The 20,499-nt window shown below is 45.8% G+C and overlaps 1 protein-coding gene across 1 annotated transcript; it reads right to left on the bottom strand.

Moving 5' to 3' along the window:
• Window positions 1–5,802: 5,802 nt before the first annotated feature.
• Window positions 5,803–6,912, bottom strand: LOC131400179 (melanoma-associated antigen 10-like). The gene has a single exon (XM_058534918.1). It carries the CDS (start codon window positions 6,910–6,912, stop codon window positions 5,806–5,808), a length of 1,107 nt encoding a protein of 368 aa, XP_058390901.1. The 3' UTR covers window positions 5,803–5,805.
• Between the last annotated feature and the right edge of the window lie 13,587 nt (window positions 6,913–20,499).

Genomic DNA, 20,499 nt, shown 5'->3' with positions numbered 1-20,499 from the left:
TGGCTGGGTGTCAGGACCCACCGCCTCAAGGGGGAAGAAAGGGTGCTGAGTGGACAGGACTCTGGGTTTATCGTCCTCATTTCAACCAGACTACTCTGCTTTCCTCATGGTCACGGAGTGGATTTGTGTAGAAGGCCTCAGTTGGAATAAAATGTTCCACCTCTAAAATTTTGACAACCATAGTGTACCAGTTTGATACAGGATGCTCATGGGGACTTTCCAGTTAGATATAGGATGTACAGGATGGATTCAGGGAACCCTAGCCTCCAGGTCCATGGGCCCCAGGTTGCCCCCAGTCCCTTGCTCTGTTTATCCTGTGTAACGTTAGTGTCTGCAGAGCTGCCAGCTGCCTCAAACAAGGCTAGTGGAAGTAAGTGTCTGTGTATTGGGGGATGTATGCTCAGCCTTGACAAGGATGCCAGGAGCAGAGTATTAAAAGTAACTCGAGATGGCGCGTATATGCCTGTACTCAACCACAAATCCACCAATCAGAGGAATAATTACTGGAGGGCCCCATTCGCTGATTTAAAATGTGGAGCCTGCTCCCTGCCTGAGCCTTCCGCCTCCATGGGACAAACACAAAGTGCACAACTGCTCACGTAACTTCAGAATTCCCGTGGGAAACTCTTACTGGGAGTGTCCTTATGGACGTGCCCTCCCCGGGCCCAAACACCATCTTGAAGGTGGGGATGCTCTCAACAGGATGGTCCACGTGCTTCCTGTGTTGCACCGCGCACATCCCCGTCAGTTTAACGAGGAAGGGTGCCATCCCCACGGGTTTTCCATCCACCCAGAGCACGTCTGCACCTTGGGCAAATCCTCTATCCCAGACAGTATCTGGCGGCAATGTAGGCCAGCTGTCACAGCCACAGGACACCTGCCCCTGGTGGGCCAAGAACTCAGAAACCCTGGGAGGCAGTCTGAGCCAGGGCCACCATCTGGACAGTTTTCAAAGCCTGTCCATGCCCAGCCCTTCATCTGCAGAGTCTGAAGTGATGAGTGCCGTGCTTGCCCCTTCTAATTTCACCCTGCTTGCAGCTGCACACTCCCTTCCAGTGCTCACGGCTATTCCTGGCCTCTCTCGGCTGTTGGTCCTCAGTCACCAACCCCACTCAGTCACATAGCCCCAGCCTCTACATAGGGCTGCACTGCACCCAGGGGGAAAGTCCCCAGTCTCCAGCACGCATCACGACAGCTCTCTGCCCTGGGACACTGGCAAGAGTGCACTGGACCACTCAAGTAGTCAAGAGATGAAGCTCACCCGAATGATGCAGGGAGCCAGGTGTACTCTTCCTGACAGAGGTAGGGGGACTCTAAGGTAGTGGGCGGTCTGGGTGCTGCTGGTCCATTCATCCAATAGACCTGCCCATTCAGACCACACTGCAACCTCCAGCTGGTGAGGATGATTCAGAGACGTCCTCAGCCTGTTCATGTTCCTTGAGCTGAATCCCTTCCTTTTCCCACCTTCTCTCCTTCGAGTCCCTTTCCCCCTACACTGAACTCTGGACTCAGAGCCCTGACTGCCAGCCTGCCTGGGGCTCTCTGGACTTGGTTTTGCACTTGGTCTCTCTCGTGGACTCTGGCGCTCGCTCTCCCTGGGATGCTCTCAATGCCCCTCACTAGCTGAGGGTGTCCTGTCTGGTCCCCTTCCCTGGCTCCTGGTCATTCTGACCAAATCCTTCCTTCTCAAAGTAAAGAGGAAGTGTCTGGTTGACATTTCAGAATTTTAAATCATTTGTGATTTTTATGAGAATACAAATTGGTATAGCATTTTGGAATAAAATTTCAGAAGTATTGATAAAATGTTAAACTATTCACACCCTTTCCACCCTAACCCAATGTCTATGTTAGTATGTATATCTTATCAGAAAACATTCACGTCTACCCAAGAATTCATATTCAAAGATGTTGATTTCATTTTATTAATCACGCACCAAAAGGAAAACAACAGCGCATCAGGAAGAAATTGTTTGACTAATTATGGTACATGCAAACTTTAGCATCCCAGGGGGTAGTTTCAAAAGTGAGGTAGATCTATATGTGCCGTCATGGGAAGATCCTGCATCCTTTTTATTAAGTGACAAAGGCTAGTGGCAAATCAATATGTACATCATTATGTAGGTATGTTGAATAAAAACAGTATATTTTTATAGTATATCTATCTATGAAAAAGACCATAGTGGGCTTTAAAATAACACACCCTAGATTGTTACTTGTGGTGACCTCTGAGCAAGAGGCTGAATTGTGGAGGAACTTTGAAAAGGGGATGTTGTGATTGATCTGTGTTTTTAGAATTTTTAGCAATAGGAACATAGTCACTACTATGTTTGTAGTTAAAATATTTGTATACACCTAACAATAGAAAAATAGCTATGTCACAGTAACTGCTAGTTGATGCAACAGACAAACCCTGACATTTCAAAGGTTAACATAACAAAAGTATACTTTTGGCGCACATAAACTCGGATGCGGTTTGCCAGGGTCCCTCCGCTCTAGGTGACCCAGGAGTCCAGGCTGCTTCCATCTTGTGGTTCCACCATCTCAGCACGGGGTTACCATCTTTGCTGGTGAACTGAGAGAGAGAGAGAGCATGGACCTGGCATACTGGCTCTCAAATGCCTGGATGTGACAAACAATGATTCTGCTCATGTCTCCCTTGCAAAGGGTCGTCACATGGCCCTCCGTAACTACAAGTAGACTGGCAATGTAGTGTCTTCTGTATCCAGAGAAGACAGCTAGACAACATATGGGTGAGCCCTGGTCTCTCCCATGCACCGTCACATACTAGGTGCTCAACACAAAGCAACTACTGTAACTTGTTGTGACCACAACCGTGTCCATTGCGTGGAGGAGTTTCTGAGGTCAGGTTTGCCTTGAAATTCTCTGAAGTCTTAAGCCTTCTATGAAGCCTACTACGGGACAGGTGCTTTCAAATACAGGACCACATCTCCTTTTAAGAGGATACTGTCAATCTCAGCAGGGAGGGTTCGCCTTCTTCACTCAACAGCACATTTCTGCCCTCGCTTTGCAATACCATATATAATCTCAGTAGGCTGAGAATTTACTCCTTCCTTTTGATGCATGGGTAAAATCCTAAGCTGTGAGTCTCCGCTACCCTCCACATGACTGAACTTCTCTGAACACCTGCACAGGTGACCTTAGGCTCCCTGAAAGCCAGGACCTTCCTGTGGGGCAGATACCAGAGAGGGACAGTGGGAGAATGGTTATATTTTCTTTTTAAAGTTGACCTAACACGTCCACCAGGGAACCATTTCTCACCTCCTAGGAGGATCCCAGGGTTTGTAGGAATTTGGCTTCACTGACTGTTTGCTCCTCCTCTACCGCTTGTGACGAGGCGTTAATTTCTGACCACCCAAATCAGCTCTTTCATCCTTCTATGTGTTCAGTTCCCAGCATCAAATAAGGAGCCCATTCAAGTCCTACTGCAAGCACCAGGGTGGCTTCACAAATCCTCTACGTAACTTCAGGGTTGTATTCCAGGTCCCAGTAGATTATAGGCGCAATGAGACTCGACTCACAGCCCATTTGGAAAACAGCGAGTGTGTTGAAGACTCCCAGGGAGGGATGACCAGGTGTCTAAACGTCACAGTCCAAAGTAACCTTTTCCATGAAAAGGGCTGTGGCTCTCTGACGGGATCGAGGGGGACCTCTGCAGGGAGTAGGAATGCCCTGTGTCAGTGGGGAGGGCAGGAGGTTCTGTGCAGCCTTCAGAGGAGGCAGCAGGGAAGACCCTGTCAGCTGACAAGGTTCCAGAGTTGGGCAGGAGGTCACACAGTGGAGGACCATGGGAAGGGTGCTGTCATGCGGGAAAGAGCTGGGACTGGACAGAAATGGTGACACCTGGAGGAGTCAGGTCTCAGCAAGCCTCGGATCATCCCCAAATTATATTTGATTCTCATTGTTGCCTTCCTTCCTTGGGCCTGCTTTCACTACCTGGGCCTCAGGGTCCTGATTTTGTCACCTGAGAGACATCATGGAGTACTGAGAAGAGAAGTGAATGACGAGTCAGAAGGTTGGCCCCAACTGGGATGCTGGGAGCAGTGCGGGCTCTAGATGAATCCAGACCAGTTTCTAGTCTCTGCCCTGTCACTTAGTAGCCATGCGATGCCGGGAAAATTAGCAAGCCCTCGGAGCCTTGGGCTCTCCCTCTGTGAAGGAAGTGGGTTGGTGAGCCCTGCCTTGTAGGCCTGCAGGAGTGTATGTGATGTACGGAAAGGAACTGGCACAGTGCCTGGTGTGTATGGGAAGTTTGAGGACTCGCAGTTTTTGCTAGGATGGTTTTGATCCCAGACCTTCCACTCTCTCCTCTGGGATTTTGTTTGTTTGTTATCCAGGTCATATTAGAGAATATGCAGCTCAATAGGACGTGGAATATGCAATAGGCTAAAAAGGATGTTTCATAAATAAAACTCACTAAATCTTCCCAATTAGGGGATATATGTGAAAATTTGGGGGTGTGGGAATCTTCCCAGCTGGAAGGAACACAAAGCTCCTAGAACTAGAATCAAGGACCAACTCCTTCCCTCCCTCCAAGCTGCTCTTCATCCAGACCTCTATTTCCATTCATTTCACCCCCACCAAAAATCTAGCCCTGGATTGCAATTGGGCAAATTAAACTGAAGATAATTAAGATTAACACCTAATTTATGCTGTGGGCTCCGGCTCTCCCAGGCCTGGGAAAGGAGTGCCTGGCCACTGACTTCTGGGCTTCACTTCAAAGGAATGCGACCGTATTTCTCAGTAAATCCTTGCAGATTGTGCGTATAAAACTCGTTCTTCACTGTTGTTGGACTGCAATGTGACAAGAGCCCAGGACACCTTCCCTTCCTGCCCCAGGTGGAGATTTCTCTCTGGTTTACCCGGGATCTAAAAGAAACTTTTCAGATCACTTTTCCACTTCAGACTTTCCTCTCAGCCCTAACACACACGGTCTGTGAGTCTGGCCGCTGCCAACACCCAGCTTCATTACAATCAACTCCCACAGAAGGAATCGCAGTTTCCCAAAGCCCCACACTGCCTTGGCTCAGAGCATTTACACTTGAGTGCCCTCCCCTGGGCCCGCACCACTGCTCACCTTCTTTTACTTGTTCTGGAGGAGACACCTCACTACCTTCCTTCTAGGACTGCGGCTATTAGACTCTCAGTCTGTGGGTGGGGGGCGTCCTCCTTACCCTCCTTTCCCCACTACTAACACAGCGCCTTCCAGAGAGCAGAGGCTCAGCAAAAGTCTGGGGAAGAAACGAGCCAGTGAGTAGAGATTTCATTTATTACTCATTTAATTTCTTCTACATTCTTGAATAAGCTGAGAAAATCAAGGTATCTACCTTTTCATTTTACAGAATGATAGACTAAAAATGATAATAGAATTCAAAAATTGCCGTTTAAATTTCTTCTCTATTTTACTGCTAAGTTCTTTCGCATTTCCAAGGAAATTCCTATTCCAATGCCAAGTTGTCTTGTTTCAGACTAAATAAAATGGAAGGTTCCCCTCCTCCTTTCTTTTTTACAAAATAGCAAAACTTTCTTTTAAACTGAATAAACAGCAATAAATGTGTGACCAACGTCATTCACAAACTTAGATTCGGAAGCTAATAAACTTTATACTAAAAGTAACAACAATTTAAAATACAAAAAATAGAAAAAGATACATTTCAAAGTCCCCCCTATGGAACAGGAACACAAAGATGTTACGCTCTATGATGCCCTCAGCCCCAGCCTGGCCCTCCAGTGCTTAGATCATTGACTGTCCTCTTAAAACACAAAGGGAAGACTATGCCTTAGACCTCACTCATGGAAAGAGAAGCTACTGGGCACGGTACTACAACTGGCACTGGCTGTGGCAGTAGCACTATCCGTGCTGGCAATTCTGGCCTGGGCTCTCTCTTCCTGATCTCTCAAAGCTTCCTCGTACCACACTGGGAAGGATCTGGGGTCACTCCCAGTGACACCGGCCAAAAACTCCAGGAGACTCATCTTGCTGGTTTCAGCGTGGGCCCTGGGACCCCACAGGAACTCGTAGCATGGAGGATCGCTGTTGGGCACCTGCCGGTACTCCAGGTACTGTTCTTGCACCCAAACTTTGGTGAGGAGCTCCCTGGGCTCCCCATAGATGAAGTGCTCCATCCCGGCATACACCCCCATGACACTCAGCGCTTCCCAGACGTCCTCCTCAGGGGCGCAGTCACCCTCCACGAAGATTATGCTCAGGATAAGTATCAGAATGCCAGTCTTGGGCATGCTCTGCTCACCGCTCAGCATGCCATCGTAGGTGAGGCCCAGGGTGGTGACCAGGACATAGGAGTGGTCGCTGGGGTCCACTTCCTTCACGTCAACGCCAAAGACCAGCTGCATGCACTCAGAGGCTTGGCTGAAGATCACAGGGAAGTGGTCCTGGTATTCTCTGATGACCAGATTCAGCATTTCCGCCTTTGTGGTCGGCTCCTTTGTGCGATACTTGAGAAGCAGGAACTCCACCAGATCAGCCACCTTGTCATCAAGCAAGTTTCTGGGAAAGGACTCAGTTTCTGGCAGGGCCTGTGAGGTGCTCGGACCCTCCTCTTCTTGGCTGCTGGAGCCATCGCTTTCAGACTGGCTCAGTGGAGTGGAGGCCATGGCAGCGGGGGAGAGGCAGGCACTCTGAGGGCTCTGGGGAGGACTCGGGGTCCGGGCAACATCATAAACCTCCTCCGGAGTGCTTGAGATCAGAGGATTGCAAGAGGAAGAGGAGGAGGGGAAAGAGGAAGGAAAAGAGGAGGAGCAGGTGGAGGAGGATGAAGAAGCATCTTCTTCCACAACCACAGGCACCAGTGCACCCACGAGGTTCTGTGTCTCACTTTGGGACTGAAGGCCTTCCTCAAGCATGAAGCGCCGTCGCTTTGGAGCACGAGGCATGATGACTCGTGACAGGGCAGCCGGCAGGAGCGTGGGCAGTTGACCGATGGGGACGGACGGGCCTGGGGGAGACAGGGAGAGTGAGCAGCCTCGGCTGAGAGATGCACCCTTTGGCGGCTCTGACAAAGGCGACTTACAGGCCCCCTCTTTAGGGGTGCTCTCGGCTTCGCAGGGCTCTGTCCTCCTGGGCGGCCTGTGCCCTAAGAACCTGAAGGAGGAAGTGAGACGGCTCCTCAGGGTGCACCCAGCACAGCCCGAGGTTCTGGGGACGACGGTGGGGTGGGGTGGACTCGGGCGCTGCGAGGTCTCCATGGTTCTGGCATGGGGTAGCCCCTGGGACCACGTTCAGGGTGTGTACCTCACCTTGACTCCTGGCGCTGCCTGGGCCTCCTCTGCTCTGCGACCTGAGGTCACGAGCCTCAGACCAAGGGCTTCACCTGCGGGTTCCTGGAGCCCCTGTAAGAGGAAACGAGGGGGCACCTGAGGGTGCAGACTGCAAGCAGAGCCCTGGGCCCCCAGTGCTGACAGGAGTGGCGGGCTGGACTCTGTGAGGTCCCCACTGTTCTAGAGTGGGTGGTCCACTCCGTGCTCATGCAGGGTCCTCACCATTCCCCTGGCAGCCCCTGGGCCCCACCCCTCTGCTGCCCTGAGGCAAAACTCTCAGAACACCACCACACACCCCTGAGACTGAACAGAAGGAAGTGAGGGGCCCCACATCAGGCCACACCTGCCCAGGGGCTAACAGGAAGCACCAAGGGACAATAAGGGGTGGCCAAACTCTGTGGGTTCCATGTGTCCTGGGATGGGTGGTCTGCTCAATCTTCACCTTGACACCCTCAGGGCCTGGGACAATTCCCTCTGTTGACCTGAGGCCGCCCTCCTTAGGCAAAGGCCTCATCTCCTGAAGACACAGGAAGAGGAAGTGAGGGGGAATCAATCCACCCCCTGATCCCGGGTCTCCCCATGGCAGACAGAAGGGTAGAGGAGGCCTGGGCTCCATGCATCCTGCTGACTGTGTGGGTGGGGGTCCCCTCAGTCCTCACCGTGACCCCTGCCAGGGCCTGGGATCCTGCCTCAGCTGACCCGATTCCAGAGCCTCAGACCAAGGCCCTCCCTTTCCTGAGACCACGGATCTGGAAATGAGGACAGGCTCAGGCAGACAGGCGCTGCTGGGGGGTTTCCAGGGCTGACATTAGGGGCAGGCCAGATTTCTGAGGGGCCCCCTCTTTGTCCTGGGGATTGGGGTACACTCACTGCTCCCTCGGGGGCCTCACCTTGACTCCTGGCGAGAACTGGGACTCTTCTCTCAGCTGACCAGATGTGCTTCCTCGGATGACCTGACGTCGTCCTCTCAGACCAAGGTCCTCACCTGCCTGAGGGCTCTGAGAGAAACGGGAGGAGGCACCACATCCACGCCAACCCCTCACCCCTCACATCCCCCACCAGGATCACAAAAGGCTGGCAGAGGGGACCAGCCCTTCTGTCCTGGGTGGGGGTTCCCTCAGACCTCCTGTAGGTTATTCGTCTTTTCTCCTGCCAGGGCCTGCCCTTCTTCCCGGCCCCCCACCTGGATAGCTGACATCTCCCTCTGAGCAACACCTCTCCTCCCTGAGGACTCCCCACCTTGCCACCCATGGTAGAAGTGAGCATGCCATTGAGGACCACCGCCAACTGTTCCTTCCAGTGTTGAGAACAGGGGACAGCAGGACTCTGTGCCGGCCTTTCTTTTCTGAGGTGAGGGGGTATTTTCAGCCCTCATGAAGGGTCCTCACCTTGACACCTGACAGATCCTGGGACTCCTCCCTCTGCTGACCTGATGTCCCCGCTCAGACCAAGGCCTCACCTCCCTGAGATGCCCCATCCCCAACCACGTGGCAGAAGTCAGAGCAGGGTACATCCAGCCATCCTTGTCCGGGGCCTCCCTGGGGCTGAGAACAGGGGAAGCTGGCCTCTGTAAGTTTCCTTCTCTATTGGGGTGGGGGGAACCTCCATGCCCTCTGTTCCTCCCAAAGGGTCTTGTCTTGAGTCCTGACAGATTCTGGGACTCCTTCCTCTGCTGACCAAATGTGGCTGCCTCTGCTCACCTGACACCGTCCCTCAGAACAAGGCCTCACCTCTCAGAGAGCCCGAGGCAGAGGTGAGTGAGGATGCACCACCTGCGGCCACCCCTGCCGGGGGTCTGCAGGGGTGACTTGGGGCAGGGCTGATTTCAGTGAGGTCCTCCTCTGGCTGTGGAGGGAGTCCCCTCAGTGTCCTCAAGGTATTCATACTTACTCCTGGCCAGGCCTACAACCATCCCTTCTGCTAACCTGAGGATGCGTCCTGCAGGCCAAGGCCACCATCCCGCTGAGACCCCGAGGAGGAAGTGGACAGGCCACTCTCCTGACATCCTGCCTGGCCTCCAGGGACTGACCACGGGTCAGATTTCTGTTGGGGTCGCCTATGCCTGGTCTGGGGGTCTACTCAGTCCTCCCTGGGGGTCTAGGGACTCCACTCTCTGCTGACCTGAAGCCACATTCCTCACCTCCTGAAAACCCCCGAGGCAGAAGGCAGCAAATGCCTCCTCCGGTCATCCTGCCCTGGGGCCTCCCCAGACCAGCACAGGGCCACAGGATCCCTGTTTGTCCTGGGGTCCAGGGTCCCTCAGGCCTCCCTCAGCATCTCCCCCTGACTTCCAGCAGGCCCTGGGCCATCCCCTCTGCCCCCCTCAGACCCTGCTCCCTTGACCAAGTCCCCGGTCTCTCTCAGTCCCGGATGCGGAAGTCGGAAATGCGGCCTGTGCTCATGGCGCCCTGGCGCCTCCCGGGGCTGCCTGCAGGGCCGTGTTTCTGTGGGGCCCCCTCTGTCCTCCCTCAGGGTCCTCCCCTTGAGCCCTGGAAGGTCCTGGGATCCTCCCTCTGTGGATCCGAGGCCCTCACTGGCCTGAGAGCCCTGGGGGAAGTCTGTGGAGGTCACCTCAGGCCACTAAGCACGCGGACGCCCAGGGCTGATGGCAGGGGCTGACAGGGATTGCCTGGGGCTCCTCGGCCCTCCCTCTGCTCCTCTCCTGAGCTCCCAGCAGGGCCTGGGCCCCGGCCTCTGCCCCCTGAGGCCACTCCCCGCAGACCCAGGACTCCCCAGCAGGCTCCTCTGAGGACGAGGTGGGGGCAGGGAACTCTGCCTGACCACCCTGCCCCCTCCCCTTCCCCCAGGGTCCCTCAGGGCTGATGGCAGGAGCAGACCTGGACGCCGTGGGGCCAGGAGTCCTCCCTCCCGGGGCTACCTGGACACCTGGCCGGGCCTGGGCTCCTTCCCTCTGCCGCCCCGGATCCGGCCTCCCACCACGAGGCCCTCGGCTCCCTCAGACCTCGGAGGCGGACGCCAGAGGACGTCACATCCGGACGCCATGGCCTGGGGTCTCCCAGTGCTGACGGCAGGGGTGAGAGTGGTCTGGACGTTCCCTTGGCCCCGCCCTCCTCTCCTCACCCTACTCTGCCCGGCCTGGGCCTCTAGCCCTCTGCCCCCCTGGATCTGCACCCCTCACTCTCAGCTCTGACGCCCCTGGTTGTCTGAGGAGGGGGACGTGGGAGAGCGCTCTGCTGACAGCCCTGCCGGGGGTCCCCCAGAATGCACAGCAGGGGTGCAGGGGGGTTCTGTGGGACCCTGTGTTCTGGGGCCGGGGGTGCTCTTCATCCTCCCTCAGGAGGGTCCTTGTCCACCCTGGCCGAGAAGGGCTGCGGTCCCAGGGGAGGTGCTGGGTGGGGGCTGTGGTGCCCAGGGCCGTGGGGCAGGCCCTCTTCCCGTGGTGTCTCTGCACCAGCCGGCCCAACACCGCGAACCATTCTTTTTCTGGATTTCATTTGTCCTGAAAAGGCTGAGCAGCTGCAGGGGCTTCGGGATGGTGGTCCGGGTCTATGGTGACCTTGTATTGCGTGGTCGAGTGCAGGGATTTTCACTTTTTAATCTTCCTTCCTAGTAAGAAATACATTGTACGTCTCTGCCCTCTGCAGCTGTCCTGTATCTATAACACATATGTAGCTTCTATGTGCGTATAGACACATATGTGTCCACACCACGTGAATATACAAATAAACTGTATACATTCGTGTATGTTTCTATTAGTCTTTATAGATACATGTAGACTATATATATGTGTGTATACTTATTTTATGAAAGAATACCTTCTCTCTCTCTATGTGATTAGCTCTGATACTCAATATTCTGTTTCTTTTCTAGTCTTTATATTCTATTAAAATAAGAATCCTTTGTAAGGCCAGCCCTCACCCATTAAGATGTTTTCAGGTTGTTATTAGGACAGACTCAGGAGTCAAATCCCTCAATCGACCCATCTTTCCTGCTGGCCTGGTTTTGCCCCACGGCCACTGGCATGTGTGGTCTGAGGGCCTGCTTCAGATGTGTGCAGTGAAGGAGGAGCAGAAGTTTGAAACCTTTCCTCCTTCCCATCATCTGCATCTATGCAGCCTACTACCCTCCCAACTTGGGTGCTGCTGCCCACTCCCCCCCCCAACACAAGTCCTGGGCTCACCAGTCTTGAGTCTCCCCCAGGGCTTTCTCCTGGTTTGTTGTTTAGATTTCGTTGTTCATATTGTGTGTTATTTTTGAAGCCTTTATTTTTTTCTAGAGCCTCTTAGGTCCCCAGAAAAATAAGGAGGAAGGTACAGAGATTTCCCACTTCCCCCCTGCCCCCACACATGCATAGCCTCCTCCATTATCAACATACCCCACCAGAGGGGGACATTTGTTATAATCGATGAACCTGCATTGACACATGGTATCCCCCTATGTCCATTGTTTACATTAAGGTTCACACTTGGTGTTGTACGTTCTATGGGTTTGGACAAATGTGTAATGACATGTATCAGTTGTTCAAGTGTCATCCAGAGGAGTTTCACTGCCCTAAAAATCTCCTGTGCTCTGCCTATTGATCCCTCCCCTCACATCCCTTGGTGACCACTCCTCTTTTGCCCATCTTCATCATTTGCCTTTTTCAGAATGTTCATATATTTGGAATCATACAGTAGGGAGCCTTTTCAGATTGGCTTTATTCCCTTGGCACTATGGCCTTAAGGTTCTTCCATGTCTTTTCATGGCTTGATAGCTCATTTCTTTTTTGCACTGAATCATATTCCATTATCTGGATGTACCACAGATTATTTACCCATTCACCTACTGAAGGACATTTTGCTTGCTTCCAAGTATTGGCAATTGTTAGCAAAGCTGCCCTAAATACCTGTGTGCAGGTTTTTGTGTGGACATACCTTTTCACCTCTTTTTGGTAAATACCTATACGTTGCTGGATCATGTAGTAAGAATGTGTATGTTTGGTTTTCTAAGTAACTGCCAAACTGTCTTCCAAAGTGGCTGTACCATTTTGGTCTCCCATCAGCAATGAATGAGAATTCCTGTTGCTCCACAACCTTGACAGCATTTGGTGCTGTCAGTGTACCAGATTCTGGCCATTCTAACAGGTGTGTAGTTATTGTGTGTGTGTGTGTGTGTGTGTGCGTGTGTGTGTGTGTGTGTGTGTCTGTATGTGTATTTAATTTCATTCTCCATTCTTTGGCTTTCCAGGGTTGATTTTGGGAGTGGAAGACACAAGTCCGAGCTTGCTTATCATCTTCGCCGCTATAGTCATATTTTAAGAAGAGTTGCCGTCTTTGCACTATTCTGTTCTCCCTCAAGGAATAGAGCATACTGCTCCCTTTATACTTCTTCTACTGGAATCTATCAGTAAACTTTTATTGTTGCATTCCTCAGATCTGGTGTATTTTTCTTCAAGAGCTTCTTAGTTAAATTTTCATTTTTGTGGCTATTGTGAATGGAGTGTTTTCTGTTACTACACGTTCTAAATAGTTTTTGCTTTGGTGTGCCACGGCTCTTGGTATTATGATAGTCGTGATCTGCCATCCACTCTTTTTCTGAAGTCTGTTTTTCATTTGAATATTCCATATGCCCATTCCTCTCAATTTTCCAGGAAGGTGATGATCTTGTCCCACCAAATATTAACTCTTTTCAATACTCATTCTTGTCATGTATTGGGATATCCATAGCTCTGGCTTTGTGCTCCAGTGCAGCCTCTAAAAGAAGAGGTGATTCCACATGTCTGTGACTTGTCTCTGACAAGAATGCTTCTAGCATTTCACACTTCAGTGTGTTTGCCGTTGCTTTCAGGAAAGGGAAATTCCCTACTAATCTTGTTCCACTAAAAGTTTTTTTCCATAAACTCTTGGTGAATTTCATTAAAAGGATTCTTCTGTACCCATTGATGTCATCAAATATTTTCTCTTTTTTCCCATGCTAATTTGTTAATGTAGGGAATTACAGTTGAAAGCATTTTCTAATTGTTAAATCATATTTTCATTCGTTGGACACAGCCTGTTTGTCCATTGAATTCACTGCTATGTTGAATATGCTGTTCATTTATTTAGGATATTGGCTGCAATGGGAGTGATTTTGGCCTAAGCATTCTTTTCACGGTGGGGTCCTCCTCTGGTATTTAAATCAAGGAGAACTAGCTTGGGAAAATGAGTTGAACAATTGCCCCTATTTTTTATGGTTTGAAAGAGTTGACCTAAATGACGACGAGTTCTCCCTGACCATTTGGTAGAAGTGGCCTCCAAAACTGCCCTGTCCTGGAACATTTGAAGGTGGCTGGAGCTTAAATACAGTTTCAGTTTCTATTGTACAACATAGGTTTTCCATTTTTTCTATGGATCCATTTGGCCATTTTTTTAATGGTCCGTGTTAGATAGGATATCAAATGTAATGACATGATATTTATGATAAAAGCTTTCTATTCCAGAACGTCTCAAACATGCAAACAGTAAGGAATAGTATCATATACCCATCTACCTGACACCCAGTGTCACCAGTCTTCCATACATTTTCATTCCAGATTCTTGGAGGTCATTGACACGCTGAGGCTTTTCATTTAGGTCTTTCAAGTGATATCACAAGCCTGCAGATTGCTAGGGGTCAAGCTGGGAAAAGGCAGAGCCAGGCTGGCTAACTTTTGAGAGTCTCACCCAGAGCATTGGAGGCAGCTTCCAGCACATTATGTGCACTTAATCCTGTCCTTGGGGATGTCATCCCACTTCTGGCTGCTTTCTAGGAGAAAATGCAGGAAAGGTAATTGGAAACATCATAGCAAGAGGAGGTTGAGGGTTGTCAATTAGGAACTCGATGTGTTTCACACCTTGAAACCTTGTGTTTCACACTTTGGTGGTGTTGCTCTTGTGAATGGGGTCTTTTCTAGTCCATGTTTTAATTAGTTACTGATTTTGCATGGCAGAGCTCTTGATTTTTCTATAGTGATCTCCCATATACTATATGAAGTCTCATTCACTTGACTATCCCCTGTGCCTATTCTTAAAAATTTTTTAAATAGGTGATCAGGTTGTCACCAAGCACTCTCTCTTTATTTTCAATATTCATACATCTTATTTATGTGACATCCGTAGATCTGGCTTTGTGTTCCAGTAGTTATGAATGGTAGAGGTAAGAGTATACATCTATGTGTATTTGCTGACTTTAATGGGAATGTTTCTAACATTTCACATTTAAGTATGTTTACTATCTACTTTAGGAAATGGAAGTTCTTCTAATCTTGGTTTGCTAAAACTTTTTATTATGAACTCATCTCGAATTTCTTTTTTTCTTTATCCATTGACATAATCAAATGTTTTTTATTTCCTCTAATTTGTTGACATAAGGAATGACAATTGAAAGTACTTTCTGATATTAAATCATATTTTCATTCCTCAGATACAAACTTTTTTATTTAATTCACTACTGTGTTGAATATGCTATTAATTTATCTAGGATATTTGCTGCTATGTGAGTGAACTTGGCACAAGTATTCTTTTTGTGGCATGTCTGCATCTAGTTTTGAATCAAGAATAGCTAGCCTGGGAGAATGAGTTGAACAATTGCCCATCTTTTTATATGTTTCAAGTAGTTGACATAAAGTGGTGATTAGTTTTCCCTGACCATTTGGTAGAACTGGCCCCCCCAAACTGCCTGTCCTGGAACGTTTGAGGGTGGCTTGAGCTTTGAGTATAGTTTCAGTTTGTATTGTTAGATTAAAGTTTTCTATTTCTGTGTGGGCTAACTTGGTCACTTTTTCCCTAAGAAGTGAAATTTCACTTAGGATTTCAAATTTAATGATATGATAGTTACAATTAAATGTTTTCTTACAGAAAGTTTAAAACACATAGAATAGTAGATAGAATAGTATAATGAACCCAGTATACTTGACATTCAGAATCAAAAACCTTAAATACATGGCCAATCTGGTTCCAATTATCTTCCTACCTATCTTGCATCAGCTGCTGGAATAATGTGATGCAAATCCAAGACATCATATCGTTTTATGTCTAAATATTTCAATATACATTTTTAAAAGGTAAGGACTTTTTAAAATAAACCATAAACTCAATATAATTACTGTTTCAAAACAACTAAATCATTAATATCATCAATTATTGTTCACATTTACTTGAGGGCCTTATACTTTTTCAAAAATTTGAATTGATGTCCAAATATGGTTCACACTTTGTGATTATTCATTATGTTCCTCAAGTCTTTTAAAAATCTGTAAATTTCCCTCACATCACCTCTTTTCTCTTACAGTTTTTTTTGTAGGGAAAAAAAAAACAGGTCTTGTGTTCTGTCCAGTGTTTTATGGTGTAGATTTTACTTAATGTAACACTTTGGTGTCCTTTAACATGTTTTTTATCCTCTTGTATTTCTTTTAATTAGGTTACAGGTATAAACTTGATCAGATTAAGTTGCTTGTGTGTTTGTTTTATTGTTGTTGTTTTCCAAGGTGACTCCATAGGTGATGCTGTGCACTTCCATTAGGAAGTACATAATGTCTGGTTGTCTCCCTTAGTGCTGATGTTTGCAGTCATTGATGACCGTCGCCTTTGTCCATTAATCCATTAGGGGGTTGCAGGATGGTAATTCTCTCATTCTCTGTGTCCTTCTTAGTTTATTAACAGAAATACTTCTAGATATAGAAACCTTTCCTTGCCCACATCCACCATTTGGTTATACTGAGGGAAAGGTATAACATATTTATAGTATTCTTTTTTTTTTTTTTTTTTGGTGAGGAAGATTGTCCCTGAACTAACATCTGTTGCCAATCTTCCTCTATTTTGTATGTGGGATGCAGCCACAGCATGGCTTGATAGGTGATGCGTAGGTCTGTGCCTGGGATCAGAACCTGCAAACCCCAGGCCACCAAAGCGGAGCATGTCAACTTAACTGCTATGTCACTGGGCCGGCCCCATGTGGTATTCTCTTATAATATTTAAATCTTTTCTGCATCTATATTTTGTTCAATTTTATTTAAATTATATTATTTGTGCCTTTTCTTTAGTAATTGATTGTATTTGAAAAAATACCTATTTTATAAGTATTTTCAAAGAACTGGCTTTTGTTATTTAGCTCTACTGTTATCTATTTCATTATTTCTGCATTTATATTCATTTCTTACCTTCTAGTTTCTTAGGTTTATTATAGTATTCATCCCCTAGCTTCCTAAATTGCTTGGATGTTTTAAATATTTCTTATTTTCTAATACATTCAAGCCTGTATATTTCCCTCTGAGTATCACTTGGGCTGTATCACATGGGTAGTGTTATATAGCTTTATGTGTATTTCTTAAATTTTTTGCAAGTTGAATATATCACTCTATTAATTATGTTATTCGAATTTTTTCAACATACATATACAAAAACTAGAGAGTGTAAAGATTATTTTTTAATTTATTCATTTATTTATTTTTATCAACAGGTTTTCTTATAGAAGTTTAAGGTTCACAGCAAAATTGAGGGAAAGTACAGAGATTTCCCATACACACCCTGTCCCCACATGTGCATAGCCTCCCCCGTTATCAACAGCCCCCATCAGAGTGGTACATTTGCTCCAATTGATGAACCTACATTGACACATCATAATCATCCAAAGTAAATAGTTTGCATTATGGTTCACTCTTGGTGTTGTATATTCTATGGGTTCTGATAAATGTATGAAATGTACCCATCATTATGGTATCATTCAGAGCATTTTCACTGCCCTAAAATTTCTCTGTGCTCAGCCTATTCATCCCTCTCCCTACCTCAACTCCTTATAACTGCTGATTCTTTTTAGTCTCCATAGTTTTGCCTTTTCCAAAATGTCATATAATTAGAATCATACAGTATGTAGCTTTTTCAGATTGGCTTCTTTCACTTAATAATATGCATTGAAGTTTCCTCCATTTCTTTTCATGGCTCAATAGCTCATTTCTTTGTATCACTGAATAATATTCCATTGTCTAGATGAACCACAGATTATTTATCCATTCACCTACTGAAGGACATCTTGGTTGCTTCCAAGTTTTGGCAATTATGAATAAAGCTGCTATAAACTAATCTATGTGCAGGTTTTTGTGTGGACAGAAGTTTTCAACTCCTTTGGGTAGACGCCAAAGAGAATGATTGCTGGGTCATATGGTAAGAGTATGTTTAGTTTTGTAAGAAATCTCCAAACTATCTTCCAAAGTGGCTGTACCACTTGACATTCCCACCAGCAATGAATAAGAGTTCCTGCTGCTCCGCATTCTCATTGGCATTTGATGTTGTCACTTTCTGGATTTGTGCCTTTCTAATAGGTGTGCATAGGTATCTCGCTGTTTTAATTTGAACTTCTCTGATGACATATGATGTGGAGCATCTTTTCATATGCTTATTTCCCATCTGTATATCTTCTTTGGTGAGGTATCTGTTAAGGTCTTTGGCCTATTTTTAAATTAGGTTGTTTGTCTTCTCATTTTTGTGTTTTAAAGTGTGCTTTATAAACTTTGGATAACAGTCCTTTGTCAGATGTGTCTTTTGCAAATATTTTCTCCCTATCTGTGGTTTGTCATCTCATTCTCTTAACTTTGTTTTTTACAGAACAGAAGTTGTTAATTTTATGGAAGTCCTGCTTATCAATTGTTTCTTTCATAGATTGTGCCTTTGGCATTGCATTGAAAAAGTCATCTCCATACCCAGGGTCATCTAGTTTTTCTCCTATGTTATCTTCTAGGAGTTTTATAGTTTTGCATTTTGCATTTAGGTCTGTGATCCATTTTGAGTTAATTTTGGTGAAGAGTGTAAGGTCTGTGTCTAGATTATTTTTTTTGCATGTGATTGTCCAGTTGTGCAACAAAAGACTGTCTTTTTTCCATTGTATTGCCTTTGCTCTTTTGTCAAAGATTAGTTGACTATATTTATGTTTGTCTATTTCTGGGATCTCTATTCTGTTCCATTGTTATATTTGTCTATTCTTTCACCAGTACCACACTCTCTTGATTACTGTAGTTTTGTAGTAAGTCTTGAAGTCAGGTAGTGTCAGTCCTCCAGCTTTATTCTTCTCCTTCAATATTATGTTGGCAATTCTGTGTCTTTTTCCTCTCCTTATAAACATTAGAATGAGTTTGTTGATATCTACAAAGTAACTTGGTGGGATTTTGATTGGGATTGCTTTGAATCTATAGGTCAATTTGGAAAGAACTGATACTGACAATATTGAGTCTTCCTATCCATGAACATGGAATATCTTTCCATTTATTTAGTTCTTTGAATTTGTTCATTGGAGTTTTGTAGTTTCCTATATAGAGCATCTACATATTTTGTTAGACTTACACCTAAGTATTTTATTTTTAGGGGGTGCTAATGTAAATGATATTGTGTTTTAATTTTAAATTTCACTTGTTCATTGTCAGTATATAGGAAAATGATTTACTTATGTATGTTAACTTTGTGACCTGTATGTAACCTTGCTATAAACGCTTATTAGTTCCAGGAGATTTTTTGTTGTTGATTCTTTCATATTTTCTACATAGACAATCATGTCATCTGCAAACAAAGACAGTTTTATTTCTTCCTTCCTAATCTGTATATCTTTTATTCTTTTTTTTTAAATAATTTTATTTATTTATTTGTTTATTTTCCCCCAAAGCCCCAGTAGATAGTTGTATGTCGTAGCTGCACATCCTTCTAGTTGCTGTATGTGGGACGCGGCCTCAGCATGGCCAGAGAAATGGTGCATCGGTGCGCACCCGGGATCCGAACCCGGGCCGCCAGCAGCGGAGCGCGAGCACTTAACTGCTAAGCCACGGGGCCAGCCCATCTTTTATTCATTTTTATTGTCTTATTGTATTAGCTAGAACTTCAAGTACCATGTTGTCAAGGAGTGGTGAGAAAGGACATCTTTCCCTTGTTCCTGATCTTAGTGAGAAAGCTTTGATTTTCTCACCATTAAGTATGATGTTAGCTGTAGGTTTTTTGTAGATGTTCTTTATCCAGTTGAGGAAGTTCCCCTCTAGTCTTGCTTTACTGAGAGTTTTTATCCAGAATAGGTGTTGGATTTTGTCAAATGCTTATTCCACATCTAGTGATATGATCATGTGATTTTTTTTAGCTTATTGATGTGAAGGATTACATTAATTGATTTTTGAATGTTGATAACCTGGTATAAATCTCACTTGGTTGTGGTGTAAGATTTTTTTTCTATATATTGTTGGATTCAATTTCTTAATGTTTTGTTGAGGATTTTTTGCATCTATGTTCAGGAAGATATTGGTCTGTAGTTTTCTTTTCTTATAACGTCTTTCTCTAGTTTTGGTATTAGGGTAATGCTGGCCTCATAGAATGAGTTAGGAAGTATTCCTTCTGCTTCTATCCTCTGAAAGAGATTGTAGAGAATTGGTACAATTTCCTCCTTAAATGTTGTTTTGGTTTGGGTTCACCAATGAACCCATCTGGACCTGGTTCTTTCTATTTTAGAAGTTATTAATTATGGATTCGATTTCTTTAATAGATATAGGCCAATTCAGATTGTCTGTTTCTTCTTGTGTGTGTTTTGGCAGATCGTTTCTTTCAAGGAATTGGTCTATTTCATCTAGGTCATCAAAGTTCTGGGCATAGAGTTCATACTATTCCTTTATTGTCATTTTAATGTGCATAGGATCTGTAGTGATGTCCTCTCTTTCATTTCTGATATTAGTAATTGTGTCTTCTCTCTTTTTTGCTTAGTTAGCCAGGCTTGTCAATTTCATTGATCTTGTCCAAAAACCAGCTTTTAGTTTCATTGATTTTCTCTATTGATTTCCCATTTTTGACTTCATTGATTTATGCTCTAATTCTTACTATTTATTTCTTCTGTTTACTTTAGATGTAATTTTCTCTTCTATTTCTAGTTTCCTATGGTGAAAACTTAGATTATTGATTTTAGATATTTTTTCTTTTCTAATGTATGCATTCAGTGCTATAAATTTTCCCCTAAGCACTGCTTTCTCTGAGTCCCACAAATTTTGATAAGTTGCATTTTCATTTAGTTCAAAATACTTTTTCATTTCTCTTGAGATTTCTTTTTTGACCCATGTGTTATTTAGAGATGTGTGGTTTAATCTCCAAGTATTTGGAGATTTTCCAAATATCTTTCTATTATTGATTTCTAGCTTAATTCCATTGTGGTCTGAGAACAGAAATCTTTAAAATGTGTTAAAGTGTGTTTTATGGCCCTGAGTGTGGTCTATCTTGGTGAATGTTCCATGTA

Source organism: Diceros bicornis, chromosome X (assembly GCF_020826845.1).
Source record: "Diceros bicornis minor isolate mBicDic1 chromosome X, mDicBic1.mat.cur, whole genome shotgun sequence".
Taxonomy (NCBI): Eukaryota; Metazoa; Chordata; class Mammalia; order Perissodactyla; family Rhinocerotidae; genus Diceros; species Diceros bicornis.
This window is presented reverse-complemented; position numbering and strand designations above follow the sequence as displayed.